Source organism: Carya illinoinensis, chromosome 7 (genome assembly GCF_018687715.1).
Source record: "Carya illinoinensis cultivar Pawnee chromosome 7, C.illinoinensisPawnee_v1, whole genome shotgun sequence".
Classification (NCBI taxonomy): Eukaryota; Viridiplantae; Streptophyta; class Magnoliopsida; order Fagales; family Juglandaceae; genus Carya; species Carya illinoinensis.
The window spans coordinates 6,727,602-6,750,553 of NC_056758.1; the positions used below are offsets into that span (position 1 = coordinate 6,727,602).

The 22,952-nt window shown below is 34.2% G+C and overlaps 3 protein-coding genes across 4 annotated transcripts; 1 reads left to right on the forward strand and 2 right to left on the reverse strand.

Moving 5' to 3' along the window:
• Positions 1 to 565: 565 nt before the first annotated feature.
• Positions 566 to 5,059, reverse strand: LOC122317142 (protein FAR1-RELATED SEQUENCE 5-like). The gene is made up of 5 exons (XM_043134078.1): positions 4,872 to 5,059; positions 1,420 to 3,946; positions 1,218 to 1,331; positions 1,073 to 1,144; positions 566 to 987 (listed from the first exon to the last, which is right to left on the reverse strand). Exons 2-5 carry the CDS (start codon positions 3,763 to 3,765, stop codon positions 919 to 921), a joined length of 2,601 nt encoding a protein of 866 aa, XP_042990012.1. The 5' UTR covers positions 3,766 to 3,946; positions 4,872 to 5,059; the 3' UTR covers positions 566 to 918.
• Positions 5,060 to 9,312: 4,253 nt separating this feature from the next.
• On the reverse strand, positions 9,313 to 16,740 carry LOC122317082 (MADS-box protein JOINTLESS). Of its 2 annotated transcripts, XM_043133988.1 has the most exons (10): positions 16,618 to 16,740; positions 16,483 to 16,532; positions 15,813 to 16,053; positions 12,385 to 12,463; positions 10,835 to 10,899; positions 10,645 to 10,744; positions 10,498 to 10,539; positions 10,197 to 10,238; positions 9,969 to 10,126; positions 9,313 to 9,572 (listed from the first exon to the last, which is right to left on the reverse strand). In XM_043133988.1, the coding sequence occupies exons 1-10, from the start codon at positions 16,734 to 16,736 to the stop codon at positions 9,554 to 9,556; spliced, it is 915 nt and encodes a 304-aa protein (XP_042989922.1). In that variant the 5' UTR covers positions 16,737 to 16,740; the 3' UTR covers positions 9,313 to 9,553. The 2 variants fall into 2 exon arrangements, with proteins under 2 accessions (XP_042989922.1, XP_042989923.1); XM_043133989.1 differs by lacking the exons at positions 16,483 to 16,532; positions 16,618 to 16,740 and adding an exon at positions 16,147 to 16,298.
• A 3,267-nt stretch (positions 16,741 to 20,007) lies between these two features.
• LOC122316116 lies at positions 20,008 to 22,179 on the forward strand. The gene is made up of 3 exons (XM_043132656.1): positions 20,008 to 21,418; positions 21,505 to 21,830; positions 21,954 to 22,179. Exons 1-3 carry the CDS (start codon positions 20,981 to 20,983, stop codon positions 22,177 to 22,179), a joined length of 990 nt encoding a protein of 329 aa, XP_042988590.1. The 5' UTR covers positions 20,008 to 20,980.
• Positions 22,180 to 22,952: the final 773 nt, after the last annotated feature.

The window sequence follows — 22,952 nt, forward strand, 5'->3', positions numbered from 1 at the left end:
CTTTGAAGTTTACCACAACAGGTGTACGTCCCTTAAAAAACTGCTGCGCGTAAATTACTTTCATTTTGCACGTAAATGAACCTCCCATTTCAATATACAGCCGGCTAACTAATGGTGCCAATTTAGTGTTAGTCACAGATGATTTGGACTGCCCAACCAAATCAAATTGGTGCACGTAAATAAAATCGGTAACTCAATGCTGCACGTAAGTTATACATTCATCAGCACGCGTTCCCCATTCCCACCCCAATCAAGATGCACGCAAATCGTATAGGCTCATCCCAGTGCCACTAAAAATTTTCAATAAAATATCCAACACTCTTGTCTCATTTAGACCATCATGATACCAGTGAAGAATAAAATGAAGCTGCACATCAGAACACCTGGGCACCACATTCAAGCCGACTACTAGAGATAATCCACAACACATTCTGCCTTCTTGAAAAAATGTCACAAAACTGAATAGCCTGCATCAATAAATCAAGAGGCAAAATAAATATGATCTTTAAAGCACATAGAAACCAAAGCTGCAGCCAAAGCTTACACTACTAGAGATATCCAACATATATTTAACCACTTTTTTGAGGTATCTAACACACTAGACAAAGAACCTTGAATACTAAAAATTACCTTCCTCCAAGAAATATAGAACTCTAAACCTGGAAAATAATAACAAACACCATAAAATGAACAAAAGAACTCCCATTTTGCATCTACTAACAAATGAACACGGCAGTGTTTTTCAACAATACAAACGTAGTTGTTTCTCCTTCACAAACAAAAAACCAAGACACAAAAGATGTCCCCATTCAAACTCCTTAATACCCAACAATGTCAAAATCCACAAATGGTCGTGCACAACAAAGTGCCTCAAGTCATATATGGTCTGCAACTCTACAATACAAATCTACAATATTCTCATTGCAACGGTTGTGAGCCGTCCAACCCAAAGTGCAGAGCTTGTGATCCATCCAATTCAACTTGCATCTGTAAATTTGATAACAAACATATTATTAAGCGTACTAATAATAAAATTATAAAAGTCGGGGATAAAGTGCACAAATCCACTTACGCTTTCTTGACTCTGCATCACTATTTCTCGGGCCTGTGTTGTAGTAATGTCTATACCCACACCTGGAATAGCCTGCTGGAAATCAATGGTAAATATACAGCCACCATTTTAAACTAATTAATACACTATATATTAATTAATATACCTGCATGTGTCCAACATTGGAGAGATCGATCTCAGAAGGGCCAAATAAACTCCTGCATACTTCCGCAACAGGTGTATCTCCTTTATCCACGGACTGGGTATCTCCTCCATCCCGCTAATTAACAAACATACCCAACATTAATAAATCTCTATATTTATTAAAATGACTGGATGACTCGAAAAGAGAATTAAATTAAAATCACCTCTTTACGCTTCCCCTTTGCCGGTTGTTTCTTTGTCTTTGCTTTTGCTTTCCGCATGTCTATCTCCATCCTGGATGCTCTTCTTAGAAATGGAGGTCTGCCTTTGTCTCGCACAACACGTGGACTGTGTACTTCCCCAGAACACCCAACCGTAGTGTCATTTGCCGTATCATTAGCATTAGAACCAATTTGAGTGAAAGATGGGGGTTCTTCGTTAGCACGATACAGCTCAATCATGGCATATAACTTACTTCTCGCATCCTCAGTATGCTTTCTCGAACCAGCTGCATGAGTAATCATCTGATAACAAATACTTAAAAGACTCGAATATCTATTAGCATCTGGACGTTGAAAACCTTCACCATAGCTACTGTGCATGAATGTGTATCGCCGTTTAATATCCTTCCTCCATCGATCTAAAATGTATATTTCCGGAAAATATCTAATATCGTTACATCTGAATACAGCCAAAATGTGCCGACACAATATCCCCCTCATCTCAAATAAACCACAAGAGCACTTTGCAACTGCATCATCCTCACTAAAGTCCACAAAATGCCAAACCAACTTAGTGAACTCCTCCAAAGCTACTTCATCCTCAACCATATATGTCTTTATTGCACCATCACTTTTATGTAACTTCGGATTCAAGTCAATGATACATGTGAATTGCTGCTGAACTTCCTTGAACTTAGCAATCGTGTACAACTCTTGTAACCTCTTTTCAATCGGAGATTTAGATATGCAGGGGATTGTGACATTAAATGACTGGAAGTCTGCGAGATTTTCATTCTCAATCTTTTTTTTCAACGCGTTATCAAATTGGTCTACAAACTCCTTTAAATTTGTTCTAGAATGTACATAACCGTCAAAGAATGCATTCATGCTCTCGCTTCGCTGCGTTGTACTCATTCCTGCCCAAAAACACTCCTTCAAAAATGCCGGTACCCAATGTTCACGCTCAACGTATAGGCTCTGCAACCACCCATTCTCATGCAAGTTGTAAGTGGTAATCAACTCATCCCAACACTTCTCAAACTCATCAACACTTTGGGTGTCATATACACATTTCATCAAGGCACTTTTCATCCCAGTTTTGTAGGAACCATATGAGCCAAGTTTCTCGGGAACTTTCTTCAGTATATGCCAAAGACAAAATCTGTGACGGGTATTTGGAAAGACAAGAGCGATTGCATTTTTCATCGCTCTATCTTGATCAGTGATAATAGCTTTCGGAGCGATACCATCCATGCATTGCAACCATGTCTCGAATAACCACACAAAAGTCTCGGTATCCTCATTAGAAATCAAGCCGGCTCCCAACAGAATTGACTGCCCATGGTGGTTTACACCAACAAATGGTGCAAAGGGCATCCCATATCGATTAGTTAGGTATGTGGTGTCGAATGTCACCACATCCCCGAAATATTGGTAAGCTGCTCTACTACGGGGGTCTGCCCAAAAAACGTTCTTTAACCTCCCGTCATCATCTATGTCCATCATATAAAAAAATCCAGGATTTTTGTATTGCATTCGTAGGAAATACTGTCGAAGCGCTCCAGCACCACCTGCGCCAAGTCGTAGATGTCTTGCCTTGTTAATATAATTGCGACAATCCTTTTCGAGAAATGGGAGATTCTCGAATCCCCCCGCTCCAACAACAAGAGATCTGTAACTCTTACATGCTCGGATGCCAGCCAAATCATTGGTATCTAGGACCCTTTTTACGGCATTGCTAACTTCTCTATTACATCGAAAGAAGCGGGATTTCTTTGGACTGAGGCCATGGTTATGGATATTATGTACTGTCGTCAACCTCAGCACTCCATCTTGCTTTAAGGCATTAATCCTTGCCTTACATTCTGTCTTTCCTGTCGGACGTGGCTTGGCAACATTCAACGTCCTATTCCGGGCCTTCCCACCTCGAGCACAACAAAGAGTGACGTATCTAACAGAGTCATCTTCTTCCCTATCAGTCCGTTTTGTCATCACCCCAAACCCGCACTTTTTACCATATTCCTTATAATAACATAATAGCTCTTCAAGGGAATTAAACTCCATTCCCGACTTTGGTTCCTCAATCGTATCATCATCAACCACTTTTCCATTTTGAGATTTCAAGGGACTGCCACTATTAGATTCCGTATGATTTGGTTGTTTCTTAGTATGCTGTTCAACTATAGGAGATCCACAACCAGCTTCAGATTCCCCACAATCAGCTCTTATATCGAGTTCTGAAGTAACTATCTTGCTCGTGGCAGAGCTTGTATTGCTGATAGGAGTTGGAGGTTCCATGATTCCTTGAAAAGAGTAACCACAATTTTGCAACAAATTATAAAACCGCATCAATTAAATTGTTGTATAAAAGGCACCAGAATTGGCGATGGGAGCTTCCGGTTCGGCGATGGGAGGTTCCGGGGTACGTAGCATTATTGAATCACGATATATGCTCTCCGGCTGTGCCCCATCCAACCCAAGTTGCATCTGTAAAGTTCCATCCGGTCAAATTGACAAATTCACAACTTCCCTGTCAAAAGCAACACCAAGATCAATAAAGCACTCACAACTACCATGAACAAAATTTTGAATAAATTGAGTTCAGGAAGCCAAAAGACCAAAATTAATTGAATAATAGAAACGCTAGATTATGAAATTTGGTCCTAGTACTGCTCTTGTATATGTCTCATGTACTTGGGCTATGCCTATTCCTCATCAATAAAAACATTTGATTACCAATAAAAAAAAGATTGAAATTTGGTAGAAGATAAATCCCGCAACAAATAGAATGAGCCATTTCTGCACACCTAAAAATGACCTGACATTTGTTATCCTAAGACAAACTAGAACTCCAAACTACCCACAGTTAGCACCAGAAAATAATCTCCCAGTATAGCTATAAGCAGCTAATGGAATTCATAATTATCAATTGTAAATAATTAACCAATATGAACAAATTCTTCAACGAATTAAAAATTCTAATATTCCTTAACTCTCAATAAACACAATATCCCAAGATGAGGTGAGAATATGTTAATGGAGTGGGCAAAAACAACACTAGGATAGAAGCAACAACCTTAAAATTCACAATTTCTCCAAACTAAAAGAAATGTGTGCAGATCTTCGTACCTTTCTTCATAACAACGTTCAATCTAGAAGCTTAAAGTGACATCTAATAGTTTTTTTTTTTTAATTGAAACAATAATATATGTATTTACCACCAGGGGAAACTTGTGCCAGTTTTTAGATTTGAACATGAGCCCCCGTGGTGCATTAGATGCAGAAAGAGATCCATAAACATAAAGTACTTCAATATACAAAGGATTTTCGAAAGGGTCAGTATGTACGTGGCTCAGTAGCACTTCTCTACTACCAAGGCATACGGTACAGCGTGGTGGGAAAGAGAACTGCACGTAAGTTAGCAGATCTAGCTACTGGATCTAAGGATAATATACCTTATTGCTCTCTCCCCTGCAACAACGACTCCACCCAGTAGCTCTCTCACCCACGACGACGACCGCGACTCAAAGATGTAGACTGTCCCACGACGGCGACTGCAACAATCCAACAAGGAGAAGAACAAGCTCGGCAGTGGCTTCGGCACAAAAATGAAACCCAAGCCGAAAATGGAAACCCATTTAGTTCCCGCTTCTTCAGTCTTTTTTTTTTTTTTTTTTTTTTTTATAAAATAAGTTAGCTGACGTGGCAGTTGCCACTTCAGCAGAGGACGCACCGGGGGCGCAACCCCGGTGGTATATAGAAGAACTGATATATATATATATATATATATAATATTATAATAATAATAATATTCCGCCCAACGCACCGAATGGAAAATATTTTTCACTCAGATTCAAACCAGTGAACTTTTGGAAATTTGTATAATTAAGCCCACTTTTTGAGCTGATGTCAAACAATTTATAAATAATAGAAAATAATAATAATAAATAGTTAATAATTTATAAATAATAATAAATTATTTATAAATAATAATAAATAAGTAATGTTATATACAGTCGTAGAATGCGTAAGTATCGTGTAATCATTTAAAAAAATAAAATTTACTATTAAAAAATTATTATTATTTTATATAAGTGTCATATTTATTCATTTTTTTAAAGTGATTATGCGGCGTTTACACAATTACGATCATAAACAACTATACGATACTTACACACTCTACGACTATATTTTGATAACTAATTTTTGGTAAAAGTATTACATTTTTTCTCTTCAAATACCCCGAAAAGATTACAAATTTATAATTATCAATTTACAGTAAAATTCGACATGTAAGAATCAAGATGATGTTCCAATGTGGAACCGATGCGTAACCAAGTGACGTGGTAATTTGCCACGTTAGCTCTGACAGAAATATAATGAAAAAAAGGAAATGCAAATTGAGAAAAGGAGAACTCCTTCGCCTCCCAGCACAGAGATCCTTGACTATCACGCGATTGGCTCTCATTGCTTACTGTAAGCTTCAATTAAAACACACCGTTTTATTTAAAGAATGTGAAGTTGTTTACCCGGCGGTTGCACCAGTCAGTTGAACAAAGCTTTTTTTCTTTAAAAAGAAAAACAGTTAGATATTCATAAATGAGGAGACAAAATGCAAGTGAAGAGGGTAGCATGAGAATTAAATCGACAATTTTGATGATTTGTGATAACTGATCATAGTGTAAAAAATAATGTAGTTTGAAAGGAAAAGTATTTTTCAGTTTTGTTTTTCTGTGTTTTCTTGGATTAAGGGAAAAAATAAAAGGAAAATGATAAAAAAAGAAGAGGCCAAGAGGATAAAGGTGTTGGGACGAGGCTATGACAGCAGCATGCCAAGTCTATATTATATATAATAACATATAAATAGTATTTACAGTCGTAATTACGTAAATATTATATAATTTTTTTAAAAAAATAAATTAATATAGGATCTATATAAAAAAAATTAATTTTTTTAATTTTAAATTTTATTTTTTTGAAATAATTATGTGACGTTTACGCACTTTATAATTACACGTAACATTATAATAACAACTCAGACATTCATCATGATAGAACAGTGATGTTTCAGTTTCAACCTCAGTTCACTGTGCTGCCGACCTCATGGCCCATTACCTAAAGACAACGATGAGAGAGAGAGAGAGAGAGAGAGAGAGAGAGAGATTGATCAGACAACTCCCATCAACATGAAATATCTTGATAAGGCTATCATAAATCCAAAGCCGCTCAAGCAGATCTACCGAAGCAGCAGTTTACATTCTGCAATGATAACGATAAATGTTACCACGGTGGTGCGTTGCTCGGACTGTTTATTCATGGTTTAAAATGAAAGTAAAGTGCAGAAATTAAAAAGAGTGGCACATATGGGGGCTATCGACAGTATATATATATATATATATATATTTTATGTATTTTATAATACTTTTAAATATTTTTGTAAAAATATTCAGAATATCGTTAAAAATATTTCCTTAATCATTAAAAAAAAAAAAAAAACACTGTCGGGAGCCCTTACCTGAAGGAGCAGCATTTCTCAAATAAAATTAATATCGAAATTTACGTGGTTGAACACAATAGTTTACGTTTCAAATGTTTGTAGAAATGAATACTACTATTTTAAGTCATTTTAAAATAGAGGAGAGAAGAGGCTGGGGAAGATTAGTCCAGTTGCCTTAGTTTTTGAAGTCCCTTCCTCTATCTTGTTGCCTCTTTGCCTTATACAGCTGCCCTTACTTTAATTCACTCCCCTTTTTCTAGCTGTTATTCTTCTCTTTATGTTACTTCCTAAACCCATTTTATGTCACTTTTGTCTCTCCTTTATTCCCTTGTTATACGCTTTATACATGCACTATGGGCTCTCGGTTGGGCTAATGGGCTTTTTAATAAGTGAGTCTTTTAACGAACAATTACTATCAATATTCTTGAGATCATCTTAAGCCTTGAATTTATTTTAAAAAAGAAATTTTAATTATGAAAATTAGTTATGCATTTCGTTGTTACGTGATGCTAAGGGGGTTCTGAAGATGAGCCTCCAGAAGACTTATAAGTAGAGGTCTTAAAAAAAATCTAAAAATCTGTTAATTAGACCGGACTATACTAAATTGATAGATTCGATCCAATTTCTAAACAATTTAGTGCGGTATTATTTTTTAATAATCAAAACCAATCCTAAACTGGTGTTGTACCAATTTTTATATATTGAAAATCAGTTTAAACTAACCGAATTGGTATATATATTTATAATTTTTTATATTATATTATATATTATATACTAAATTGATCATTAATGTAACATGAAATTCTAATTTTATTATTTAAGTTTATTAATGTTATAAAATTAATATAACATGTGGTATAACATAAAATTAATCTTATAATTTTTAATACAATATCTGATATAACATATAAATTTTAGTTTTAAACATAAACATTAATATTAAGTTATTAATATAAACTTAATTTTGATATATATATATATATAAAGGATAAATACAATTTTAGCATAATAAATTATAATATATATTCTTTTCGTAAATACATTTTTACAATGATTGTGTATTATTGACTATTGATTACTTCATCCTACACTACACATAATATGTTTTAATTTTTTTATATATATATTTATATTAAACTAATTGAATTCTTCTACTAATCATTCATATACCACATATTTAATAATCAAAAAAATAAAAAATAAAAATTACATGTGGTGTATAATGTAAAGATGATGAGTAGAATTTCTTATAGATCACTTGGACTTAATAATTGAAAATTGTTATTTGATTATTTTTTTTAATCATTATATTAATATTTATTAATATGACATGAAACGATTTATAGACAAATGAAATATAATGTATTAATGTATAGACATAATAGAAGAGAAATGTGAATAAAAGTATGATAAATAGTATGAGTTATCGATTCAATGCATCTAGGATTTGTCAAAAATCATAGGATGTTGATGTAGTAGGCTTGACACATCGACCTCCTACTAAGCCCTAATATTTACAAATAATTACACAGTACAAACTCCCCTACTGCTAGTTCAGGAGCTCAGCCAAGAAGGGGAGTCTATGACAATGGTAGGCCACCTACTCAGAGAGATCAAATCACTGACGAAACTATTTGCAGATTGTCCAGTGCAACATGTCCATCGATTGGACAATGAGGCAGCTCATAGATTCGTTAGACATGACATGTAGAAAATATTGAAATGAGGTGGGACAATGTCCCAAATTCAGCGTCACGAGTTATTTGGATTAATGCAAATAGTTTGTAATGATTTGGATGCAACGAATTCTATTTTTCTATCTAAATAAAAAATAAAAATAAAAAATATCCCATTGGATATAAAACTCATCTCACACGTCTCATTTCATTTTATTTAATTATTATAATTTTTTTAAATTTTTATAAAAAATAAAATAAATAATTCAATTTTTTTAAATTTTAAAAATAATAATATTAAATATTCATATTATAATAAAATTTTATTCAATTTTTTATATTTCCAAGTCTTAGGGTAAACATTGCAAACTTCATATGGCTGATATTTATTTTATATATTATATCTAACATTATTCATTTTAAATTTTAAAAACCCAAGCGTGTTTAATTAAAAAGAAAAATAAATTAAGAGAAAGAAAAGAAAGTTAATGTCGGGATTAAATAATTAATACTACTACTCTTCATGCTAAATAATCACACGTTACACATTTAAAAAACTTGTATATCAATTAATTAATAAATAATACTTAAACGCATCACATCAATTAATGTATTTGACATACGAAAAATAACATTGCTGATCAATCAAAAATATGTTTAATTCAACCTAACAAAAGACTAGGCTGTGATTTTATATGCAATGCAAATTAAAATGCAGTGAAAGAGATAAAAGGGAGGGGCTCTTTAATGTATAGTCAAAATACATAATAGCTTTAATAAGAAATTAAATATCTGACTAACAACTCAAAAAGGGTACTTAAAATTCAAAGTACCTCTAGCTAGGCTGATCTAACACAACAGCATGGGTCAGATTCACAGTACATCTCAAATGTACCCAAACTATACATGAGATATTTTTGTTTTCCTTTAATTAATTAGCTCCTCCTCAGAGCATACTTCCCATTCACCCAGCATAGGGTAGCCTGCAACAATGAAGAATGAATCCATATTGAAGTAAGAGTTGAGAGTAAGGTGAAAAGCATTTTCCAAATCAAAATGATTTCCTAACAAGTACCAAACTCTAGCTAATCTTGTTGGAAATATGTTGAATGCGAAAAATAATATTCATCATCTTTTTAATCTATCATCCTTTTATAATTTTTTGACGAAGAATCAATATATTGTAAAAGATAACGATGAACGGATACCAAATTAAAGATTAAAAGACGATGAATAGAATTTCTCGTTTATGTGATTAAAGAAAATGTAATTAATTTTAATTAGCTGATCAAAATTTCCAGAAGGCTGAATATATATGAATAAGCTAAGTTCAAAACCAAGAATGTTAACACATTCAATATGGTGGGTTCAAAACTTACCCTAGCTTGAGGGAGGTGTCGGAGCTCTCGTAATCATGAGGAGGAGCACCGGTAGAGTTGCAGACATTTGTGACGGATTCTGATGACTGACCTTCTTCAGCAATTACATTCTCTGAGTCGTTACCAATGTGCCTTCGGCCATTAGATATCTCTGCCACCTTCACTCAAACATATTCTATTATTAGCAACTATAGAAACAGGCGCGCGAGAGAGAGAGAGAGAACGTACTTGCAGTCGTAATCGTTCGTTCTCTTCCATCAGCTGCATTCCCTGCATGATTCATGAAATTCCAATTTGCAACAAAGATGCAGCAAGGGTGAATGAAAAGAGAAGTACAAAAATTGTCAAAATCTAAATTACAGTACCTTACTCTATTTGTAAACATTCTAATTATCATTTTTTGATTGTCTCTCGAAATGAGATTTAAGTACTTCGAAAATTATTGGTTATTTTCTAATCATAAAATGGTTTTCCAATTAATTGTTATTTTCCACTCACATACTAATCATTTAAACGTATAGTTTCTAACCTTTTTTTGAAGGTCGCTTATCTCTGTCATAATCTTCTCACCCTGAAATGCCAGAAAGAGGTTGTATTATATGCCAAACAGGCTATACTCATCAAGCCCCAGAATGATCTTACAAGTGAAAAAAAAGGAAACAAATACTTAATAAACCTTTTTTTCAATCACACGGCTTAATCCAGCCTCAAGTGACTTCTCCAGCTGCTGCAGTTCTTCAATATTTAATCCTTGAAGCTCCTCTCCTCTCATCTGCCTATTTTACAAGGCATTCAGTGTCTGAACAACACGCCTGTACAAACTGTACGTAATTCCCAAGTCGTGTTTTTTAAGACAATATATATACCTCAGTTGATGGCTTTTCTCTGCAATTTCCTTGCTCAATCTGGAGTAGTTGCTGTTCTCTACTAGCTAAAGTACACATTTAATTATCCTTTTAGTACAATATTTTAGGATTTCACTTTCTTTCTTTTTTCGAATAAATAAAAACAAAAACAGCAACTTAAAAGTATTTATTTAGTCTCCAATTTTCGGCCAACTCTGTATTTTTCAGAATTTTGGTGGAAGATGGTGAATATTAGAAACAACGGATTGGGAGCGAGGATAACCGACAACGTTGAATTCAGAAGCATAGCTCATGGGTAGTTTCCCAACACATCCATAGACAAAGGGCTTTCAAAAAATAAAAGATCAGAATCATCAGTTGCATGGGATAGTTTTGTTCAACCAGGAGAGAAACTACATCTTAAATATCTGGAAAAACCTCATTAATTTTCCCCTTCAAACTTCAACATATTTTTTTTTATAAAAAATTATATTATACCCTAACCCTATGGTACCAGAACCATCAATTTGCGACCCAAAATACATCATCATTTTTTAAATTTACATCCTTTACAATAAAACCTTATATTTTCCCAAGTAAGTTCACTATGGGAGATTTGGAGGTAGAGATGAGAATTTTGAATTGAGATGAAAGTTTAAAATATTATTTTTAAGTATTATTATTGTTTTGAGATTTAAAAAAATTGTATTGAAATTTGAAAAAATTAAATTGTATATTATATTTTATATGAAAATTTGGAAAAGTTGTAATGATGAAATGAGAATTTTGAGTTAAGATGAGAATTTTGGGATGAAACATGTTTACCAAACGTGTCCTTAGAGGGTTGTTTGAATAGTAAAATGAGATGAGATGATTTAGATGAAAGTTTAAAATTGAATAAAATATTAATAGAATATTATTTTTTAATAATATTATTATTTTAAAATTTGAAAAAGTTGAATTGTTTTTTATATTTTGTGTGGAAATTTAAAAAAGCTATAATGATGAGATGAGATGATTTTCCAATCCCAACGGCCCTTAAAATAAACCAATAGCAGATAAGTAACCTTAAGTTAGGATGAAATAATTAAAAAACAAAAGAAAATAGCAAGTTTAATAAATAGTTAATAAATAATAAAAAGGAAGTAATCATAAAAATAATGACAATAAAACTAAAACAAAAATAAGATTAATTATGAGTAAAAAGTAAAATTAGAATAATAAATAAGAAAAATGAAAAACGGGGGGGGGGGGGGGGGGGGGGGGGGGTTCATCCTATGGTGGCCTAGACCAGGCACAAGCCACCCCATGGTGACAAGTGTAACCTCATGGAAATTTTTTTTGTTATTTATTTTCGTTTTATTTTTTATTATTCCATAAAATCTCAGCTACACATTCTATAAAATGTAATTTGAGATGCAAAATGGAGAATTTGATAGTTTGGATTGCAATTTGATGATTCGATCATTTGGGTGGAATTTGAAAATAAAATGGTTGGAGAAATGTAATTTTTCTCAAATATTTTGTCATAAGAAAAAAAAAATGTATAAAATAGAAATAAAACAACTAACCTGCAACTCAAGAGACGGTTGATCCAGTTTCCCCAGGTTCTTGGAGTGCAAATGATGTCTTTCGAGTATTTCTTTCATGCTTCAAAAGGGTAAAGAATTACAAAGTCACTTACTGTGAGAATACGCTCAATCTCTCTCTCTCTCTCTCTCTCTCTCTCTCTCTCTCTCTCTCTCTCTCTCTTTTTTTTGATAGGTAAAAGTAAATATTATTCATAAAGAGGCATAGCCTGAGTACACTAGAAGTATACAAAGATCATGCCTGGTTACAACTAAGAACTAGTAAGGGTTACAAGTAAAGTATGGAGATTATCTGTATTACAAATAATCTCTCTCTCTCTCTCTCTCTACACATACATATTAATTAATTAATTAATTAAAGGTGGGATACATCAATAAAAGTTACAATATATTGCATATATAATGTAATCATGTGATGATGCAATATATACTACATCATACATAATGTTACATACCCTTATGATCTAACTCATATCTTATGATAATGTGATGTTATCCATCAATCCTTGAACGTGTTGTTTTTAAAAGTAAAAGTCGATATCTCGGTTAATGGACAATATCACATCGGCACAGTGGAATGGAAGAATCATAGATTCATAGTATTGGTTAAGTTCTCCTCTTACACTGGTTATAAATTCCACTAAAACATCCATAATATACTTCTCATATATATATTAAGGACACATCTCCAATTACTAAAACAAGAACCATAATATATAGTTAATTACCTCAAAAACAAGGCATTATAATATACGAAGTGTGTTGAGTTAATGTCTGTCATATATATATATATATATATATATATATATATATATATATATATATATACTTGGGCATCGTTTGTCTAGGAAATGTGAACAACCAACCATTCAATGCCCTTCAACAAGCTATCGACCTACACATGGGGGATGTACGGATGAACTATGAGGAAATGCCACGAGTGCTCTTTGGACCACAAACAAGTTAAGGCCAAGAGGAAAAGGGAAATAAGCACAGCAACCAATCTTTGAACGACATCATGCCACTGAATAGTTCAAGATTCGTAGCTGCTAGCTAGCTCTAATTACCAATGATCGAGATATATAGAATAAGCTGCCTTAGTATATTAAACATTGAACTCCTACAAACTAACCTTTCCTTTATCGATATCAGCCATTCCACCAGTCTTTTAAAGTTCATGACTCCTATTTATATATGGATATTCACAAAGATAACTATCACCTCTTACATGTCTCATGCCACTTGAAGCCTGATCTAGAATATATACTCGCCTTATAAGAAGAAAGGAAGCAAACCCATCTGAACAATTGTAAAACAAATCCCCCTTTTCCTTATAAAATCTAACAGTCATATCAATGCCGTTAAATTCAAAACCAATACATGATCTCTCAATTGCATTACCTTGTTTCTCAAATCCTTTATGGCTTTGTGTTAGAGGTGGATAGCGCTTGTTCAAGAACAACCATTGATGTTGCAAAAGCTAGGGCTGGCGGTGGTCGATTTCAACATTGAAGTCACCAGTGATGAATTAGTGATTTGAGGTCTTGGTGAGGGTGAAGGTGTAGGGCAAGAAGCTTAGGGTTTTTGGTTTTTCATAGCAAAGCATCTATGCTTGGGCCACGTTTTCTAGGGTTTTGAGAGAGAGAATTGAGGTAGCAAAGCATCTATGTCGCGGATAATATAGTCGCGTTTGGGTTCTATGACAAGGGAGGGTGGTGTTGGCAGTTGCAGCAAGGAAGAGAGACTGAGGGTAGGGTTATAAGAACACATAAAATATGAAAAACCAGGTTTTTTTTAAGATTTTAGTTCTTCATAAATCTATAAATCACAATTTATGTTAATTACAGGCGAGTGTTGATGAACATATTTTTATCCAATCTATTATCCACCCGCAATTTGGCAAATTGTTATACTTTTAAATCACCGCTTGTTACTAGCATTACCCAGCTGGAGTAATAGGCCAGAAAACATTCACCATGACCCGGCAAAGATGAGGATTTTAGCAGTCTATATAATTTCTTTGAAGTACATTTGGCAAATTAGAAGATGATTTTAGATAAGATTGGTCATATGATTCCAACTAATCTTTTACTTAAAAATCTGATTCTACCTGTCTGTCTTCTAATTATTTTTCGAGTCATCACCTACATTTTTCTTATCCATTGATATTCTCACGAATAATTTAGCCCTTCCTGTTTCATTATATCTTCGTTACATGACAACATTACTCCCCTAGTACTCAAATCCTTATATCCCATTGTCAAACAAGATGATCCATGCCCTTCTCAAGGAGGGATGCAAGAAAATTTACGTTCATAAGCCAATGTGAAACCTTCCACAATGCTGATATGACAAAATACCAGCAAATGCAAACATACTGCTCAATGTTACCGCTAATGCAATTATGTGTTTTTTTAATATTATAAAAAGACCCACAAATGGACTAGTGGTAACTTTAAGCAGTACATTTAGAAGAACAACATCGCATTTTCCATTTAATTTTAAACTTTCTTTTACAAATCAAATCATATCATACCAACGATGTGAAAGATATACTCTCGGCCACCAACTTGCAAGCAAAGACTCAAAATGCAAACGTATCAAAAACAAATAATAACGACAACATTAATTAATATTCAAACTGGCCACACAATAATTCATGAAAGAAAACATGCCACGTACCTGACAGCACCACAATCATGAAAGTCCCCTATATTTGAGTAGTGGGGGGAATGCTATATAGTTGGACTTCTTTTTTAAAACTTAATTTTTTGTGAAAGCCTCTCAAAAATTCCCGTATCAGTTGCAGCAAACAAGAGCAAGCCCTTCTTTTCTATGCTAAACATCTCACGAAAACCTCTCACCATTCCCATCATGTAAGTCGCAACTTAGTTACACAGACGTTTCAAGCAAAAATTCAGATGCAAAAGCAATATAGATCGCACAAGATCAAGCACCACTCTGATATGCACGCAGTCTTCTTGGTATATCTGCTGCAATACATAGTTTCTAAGTCTGTCCAAACACTCCAACCTAACAGTGATACCTTGATCACAAAAGTAATGTTGGATTCTACGCATTCTCAGACGTCGACGCGCCATTGAGTATCTCAACAACTGCGACATCGAAGTTGCGGGCTGTTCACAACCCCCATATTTTAATATCTTTCCATTTTTCTGCAGATTTATTACTTCCATCTACGAGGGTCTTCTGCTCTTCTTACTTCTCAGTTTTTTTTTTTTTTTTTTTGAGGAAATTCAACAAAAATAAAAAAAAACAGTCTTTAAAGCAGAAAGATGGAGCTAAAACTATTATTCGTGTCCAAGCTTTAAGTGTCAAACTTATCCGAATATCTTGAGTTTACAGTGGAAATACAATAGAAAGGATGTCCGTAAAGAAGAGAGACAGACCTTGAGCTGGAGTACTCGAAGAGCTTTCCAGTAGAAGAAAAGATAATAAGAGCAACATCAGCATCACAAAGCACAGATAGCTCCTCAGCTTTCTTGAAAAGCCCTCTTCGCCGCTTTGAGAAGGTGACTTGCCTAGCCGTGGCGTTATCAATCTTCTTGATCTGAATCTTCTCCCTCACCATCTTTGATCTTCTTCTTCTTCGTCTTGTTCTTCTTCTTCCTCTCTCCCTCCTCCTTTCACCTATATCGACATGAAAAGAGCTTTACGGTAAGAAATCTTCTTTTAAACATATGTGAAAAAAACAGAGAGAGATGTAAGAATATTCGTCTTTACTAGTTCCAGGGCATCGAATAAACCAGAATATAACCAGCAGAACCCACTACAAAGAGCAAGGCCGGTTGCTATATATGGAGCTTGGGTGAGGGAAAAGCAAAGGCTAAGAGAGGGACTAGTCCGCTGTTAAAAATGGCGGCATTTTGTCAAATCTACCCAAGAATGTTAGCACAAACCCTAGTTAGAAAAAAAAAATGAAAAAGAGACAGAGACCCATCTCAGATCCAGACAGGCCAGCAGTGGTAGAAAATCCAACCAATTACAGAACATGGAACGTGCAGAATAAGGTGGAGTGGTAGGGGAATTTCTTGTGTTAATTTTATCGCTTATACTTACCAGTTTGGGGTTGTCGGTATTGGTGCCGTTCGGTTTGGAGGAGTTCTAAGCTGTGAAAGTCACCAATGAAAAGTTGAGAGAGAAAGAGTGAGAGAGAGAGAGAGAGAGAGAGAGAGAGGGTAGGAGGGAATGTACTTTTCTGGTGAAGCAAGCTCTTCGCTTTTCTTCACCGCACTGGCTTTGGTTGCTCTTAAAAGGGGAAGGAATTTTCTAAGAAATGTCATGATGCGAGGGGAAACTACCGATCCCTCCATTTTAAAAATCTTTTAAGGCACGGTTTTGGATCATCATCATTTATTATTAAGTTTTGTTAAGTACGAGTATATTTCGTATACGAATTCGAATATCGATAATTTTTTATATTTAAAAAAATTCACATATCGATAATTTTTTTAAATAAAAAAAATTTAAAAAAAAGAAAATTTTTTATCTTATAAAAATTATTTTCATATTTAATTTATATCATTTCGTTTAATATATAACTTATATATCAATATCAATGTGCAAATTGATATACAAAATATGTTTGCATGAAAATTTTTCCTTTATTATTAAATTTTTTTAAAATAATAATAATATTAAAAAATAATACTTTAATGATATTTTATTTAATTTTCAATCTCATTTAGATACAAAAATAATTTCATTTTATCCCATCTCATCATCACAATAATTTTAAATTTTCACATAAAATATAATAAACAATTTAAAAATTTTGAATTCTAAAAAAATAAATAATATTAAAAAATAATATTCTAACAAGATTTTATTCAATTTTTAATTTTTATCTAAATCCATTTCATCTATCATACTATCCAATCTACACCTCAAGTTTTACCTAAATTTCCTATCCGGCACCTAATATGGAAACAATTACATCCCTATCATGCGTAGTAGTGCGTTGTACCAAACGTCTCTCCAACTCAGTCGTCCAATAAAAATCTATTTTTGATTAAGGAATTTTGAGAATGCTTTATGTGGGTCTCAAATATTAAAATGATAATTATTTTTTAATATTATTCAAATAAATAAAAATTAAAAAAAAAAAAAAAAAAAAAAAAAAAAAAAAAGCTAGCTTCCACAAAGTTTGTCCCTTCATCTGTGTTGTCTTTCATGGATAATAACAAAAAAAAGGGTAAGAAGATGCTAATTTGTATGATAGGTTAATTATTTGAATGAAATAGGTGTAATCATAAACTGCTTTAAGCGATGGGACGAATGCAAATGACTTCAATTTCTTAATTAAAGCAATAGTGAACTGCATAACATTTTTGGTGAAATCTTTCTATAATTAAGATGCATATTTGGTAATTATATTTTTTAGCTTATAGTTTTTTGTTTTTTTTTTTAATTCTATTATCGAGCTTTCGTGTATAGCACATTTAATAAAATATTTATATAACACTATTTAATTTATAAGATAAATTTTAAATTTTTTAAATCAAATCTTATCATTAAATGATGTAGATTGTATGCTATATACTCTACAGACCAACTCGATAATAGAATACTCTTTTTTTAGAGGTGTTAACTTTATAACTTTTTCCTAATTAGATATTCATCATCCTTTTAACATTATACTCTCATCATCAATAATGTAATATTAAATTATTAAAAATTACTTATTATGTTTTACTTATGGATCTATTATTTATTGTTATATCAAGAAATATTGAGAAGATGATGATAAAAATAATGATAAATAAATTTTTTTCTAACTTCATAATATTATTTGTTAAAGAATTTTTTTTTATATAGTAATTGGGGATATTTTTTTTATTTATTTAGGGCTCACCCATCTACTCACACATTATTTGAAGAAAAATATGTTTTCAAAATGGTAATTCTTATTAGCCTAATCATAAAAAATGGAGTCAAACCCTTTTCATGAACAAAGCATTTTTCATTCTAAAATCATGAGACGGAGTTTGGATAGTGAGATGAAATGAAAATATTTTAGATAAAAATTAAAAGTTAAATAAAATATTGTTAAAATATTATTTTTTAATATTTTTAATATTTAAAATTTGAAAAAAATAAATTATTTATTATATTTTATGTATAAATTTATAAAAATTATAATAATAAAATAAAATGGATCGATATGATTTTAGTATCAAGAGGCTATTCTCTTCTTATTTAATGGCCAATTTGAAGGAGAAGCAGCAGCGGGGACCGGGAGGTAGACTGTGCAAATAGTGCTGGGCATTAAGATGAATAAGGGAGAATGAAGAGGCAGAACTGAAAACGTAAGAAAAGGCAGGCCTCTCTCATCAAAATCTTATGGGGAAGCTCTCCACTTCCTTAGAGCATCCCCATCCGGTTCCCTATATCATCCCCATCCCTAAATTTTGGGGAAAATTTTAGGGATTTGCTCACTTTTGTGTCTCCATCCGGTTCCCCATTTTGGGGTTTCCGTTTAGGGTCTGTACAGGAGTTCCCCATAAATGGGGAACGACTGTACATCCCCATCGCATCCCCATCCCCAACGATTTTCCTTTCCCCCCCGCGTCTTCCTTCTCTCTTGCTAGGGTAAACCGTTGGCCCCTCCCTCTTGCGCTCCACCATTGATTGCAGGTCTCCATCGGCACGCACGGTAAGATCTCCACAACCCTTGAGCTTCACCTTGAGGTCTTCTTTTCCCCTTTCGCTCGGCTGTGATATTTGGAAAATTTGGGGGAACTCTGTGATTCATCTTGATAATTGCATTCGGCTCTCTCGTTGGGTACGAATTTCTTTGGGGATTGCATAATACTTTCACCGTTTGGCTGCCGAGAAAGTGTTGTTGATTTCTCACGGAATTTTTTCCGTGCAAAATGACGAAGCTCATGTTTGAAAATTTCTTATTATTCTGATCCATTGATTGAGTTGATGTTGAGAAAATACAACACACGATTGTGGGTTTAAGTACTTCCTGCTGTGTTGGGTTGTTGGTTTTGAGGATATTTTATTTGAGTATTGCATATTCATTGATTTGGTGTTTGGCTGCCGAGAAAATTTTGCTGGGTTTCGCACGGATTGTTTTTTTTTTTTGGATTTTTGTCTCATCTTTTACCATTTATAATTTGTTGATGCTTCCGGTTGACAAGCCGAGATGCTCTAGTTGCCATTGTGGCTTTGGTGACTTCTTGGTGTGTTGGGTTGTTGGATTTGAGGAGAATTTGGGGGAGTTTGTTGGTATGGAATGGATTTTGAGGCTTGAGAAATCTGTTGCCCTTATTTATGTTGCCATTTTGTGATAGAATATTAGTTGTGATTCCTCAACTGCTGTTTAAGCTGTAGCTTGACCATGCATGTGCTTTTTTTTTTTTTCTTTTTAGTAAGAAACTTCAATGAAAAGTGAATAGAATGCCTAGTGTGTACTTTGGAATATGTTTCTGAGCATTGCCACTTTTTGTGTTACCATTGATCTGGAATATGTCTTTTCCTTGCTAGTTGAAACCACATACCATAATCATTGTGTTGGTGGGTTAATTACCTTCGAAATACGTATCCTCATCCCTTTTCTTATTGCATATTCTTGTGTTTGTGTATATGCTATGTTACAGGAGTTCTTCGAGGAGTCTAGCTTGTGATCATTGCACATGTTCATTTTTTGACTCTATAATTCTTGATTCATCAGCTTCTGAACCTTGTGAAAGGACATTATTATTTCTACTTTATATATATTACATTGTGGCTTAAAATTGATGTACTTATAAAAAAAAAGTAAAAAAAATTTATTTAGGTTGTTGGATAATAGTATACACCTTTTGCACCGTGTAGATCCTATAGCTAGATCTCTTGCCTATTCTTATGATCAATACAATCTTGTTGGATAATAGTATTGTGGTTGTGACAGTTTCCTTGTAGTTTGCTTGAATTTGTGCAATCTTTTTGGATTCTTTGCAGTTATTCATATATCTCGGGGGAGGGGACCTATTAATAGGCTATGATGATGGTTATAGTGCTGGTAGGTCACTAGTGTATTAGGGGACCCATCGATATGGCGGGGTAATCCTCATTCGGATGACCATAGTGCAGTTTGTGGTACTTTCCACAAAAGGCAATTGGGGTTCGAGTGGGGTTTTGCAGCCATTCGATGTTCGCCACCTTACTTACGCATGCTGAGCATATTTACACCATTCTGAGCCCTTTGTCATATTAAATTATGTTATATTAATAATGTGGAGCTGGATGGGGATGCTCTTATATAAATTTCCATGATCTGCATGCTGATGATGTTGGTGTTTTGTATTATGTTCTGATAACTGAATAAATGTATAAACTCAACCCCCTCGGCTGTGATGATGACAACCGCATGTAGGGATACATCATATAGATTGCCATCTCCTCAGTGGCTAGGTAACCCGGACGGCATCCAAGTAGTGGCAACCGGTTGTTGCAGCCATGAGTGGGTGGCAATCTTATCTTTTGTAACCCATTCGGTTCCTGAGCCTTGATCAAAAACCAAACATTGTGGTGATATCTTTTCTAATCTCTATATATTTTTTTAGAGATGGATTCACAAGACTTGACTAGTATGTACTTCACGAACCTCCTTAGTCAAGATCCTCAACTCGACCCCACTTACGGTGGGCAAAGTGGAAGTTCTCCGTTAACCCTGCATAACTCTCCAACCCAACCCCCTAACGAGCCCATCGGCGTTAGGAAATCAGTGAGGGGTGCGAATTTCACCCCCGAAGAAGACAAATTACTTGTCTCCGCTTGGCTAAATTGTAGCCTTGATGCCGTTCAGGGAACAGATCAAAAACACTCCCAACTCTGGGAAAAAATTTTTGAGTACTTCCAGCAATTTAAAGAAACCACAACTGAGCGGACAATAAAATCTCTAATTCATCGGTGGTCGGTTATCCAAAAGGCCACGAACAAATTTTGTGCGAAACTAGCCCAAGTTGAAGGGTTAAATCAGAGTGGCATGACCGACCAAGACAAGGTAAAAATTCGATATCCTTCTTGTTTTACTCTAAAATTTCTTATCTTCTACATTGGTTTAACATTTGTTTTTTTTTTCCATGCAAGTTCGACAAGGCCAAGGTTATGTACCAAGCGCTAGAGAAATGCTCTTTCCAATTTGAGCATTGCTGGCACCTGTTGAAGGACCAACCTAAGTGGATTTGGCGCACCACAAAGGAGGATCCAAAACGAAGGAAGACGATGTCCCCATCCCCGACCCCAACTCGATGTTCTGGATCTACAATTGATTCAGCTTTTGATATGGAGGCGGATGAAGTCATGGAAAATGAAGTTATCGAGTTGGACCGACCAATTGGGAGGAAAGCTGAGAAAGGAAAACGAAAGGCCCAAAGCAAGCAAGCAGAGGAAAATTTCCAACTCAGGAAGATGAAGTATACTCTTTTGGAGGAGTCACGCGCTCAGGAGAAAGAGTTTTATCGAATGAAGGCCGAGAAGATGGAGTATGACAAGGAAAAAGAGGAAAAAAAATTACGCCTTGAGGATGAACGACTGAGGTTGGAGGCCAAGAAGATGGTAATTGAGAGGGAAAAGGAGCTCGCCAAAATTCGTCATGAGGACGAAAGGTTAAGGTTGGAGGCGCAGAAAGTGGAGCTAGCCACGAAAGAAAGTGATCAGCGCATTATGATGATGGACGTGAGTGGCATGCCTGAACTGCAGCGGTTATACTTCCAGCAACTCCAGAGGGAAATCATGGCGAGACGCAGTACTTCTCAAGATTGAACTTCTTGTTTTTTAATATTACCAAATTCAGTTGGCCATCTTATTTTTTGTTCTGAACAATGATAAATGTATAAAAAGCATGTGATTGTATTTTTTAACATTAGTATTGTAGCTTCAATATGCTTGTGCAAGTAATATGTTATAATAATTTTTATTTTTATTAAAAATAAAATTTTCATCATCATATAGATTGCAAAGCTTATACTCAAGGAAAGGCATTACTAAAAGGGTTTTACCATTAACATAGTTACCAATTACACGAAGGAAATACTAATGCAAACTCAAAGCAAATTAAGTTAAACATAAATCTTAAATAACATGAAGGAAATACAAATGCATGCCATATCAACTCAAACAAGAAGATCTAATAACACGAAGGAAAAGAGGTCATAGTTTGCATGCACTTATGCTAATGTTGGGAATATAATAACCATTGATGTTCAATTAGATCTTCTTGGAGCTGATGATGTGCCGAGCTATCTCTAATATGATGATGACGCTGGATGAAGTCCGTAAGCTCAATTGTATGATTGCGTGACAATTCTGGAAGATCATCATCAAGTTGATCATACTCAATGTTCAGACTCTCACTATCATCACGTTCGTCTTCAATGATCATATTATGTAAAATAACACATGCTTTCATAATATTTGTTAGGTCCTTCACTTTGAACATTCGGGAAGGTCCACGAATGATAGCAAATCGTTGTTGAAGTACCCCGAATGCACGCTCGACATCTTTTCTTGCGGATTCTTGTGCTTTCACAAAATTT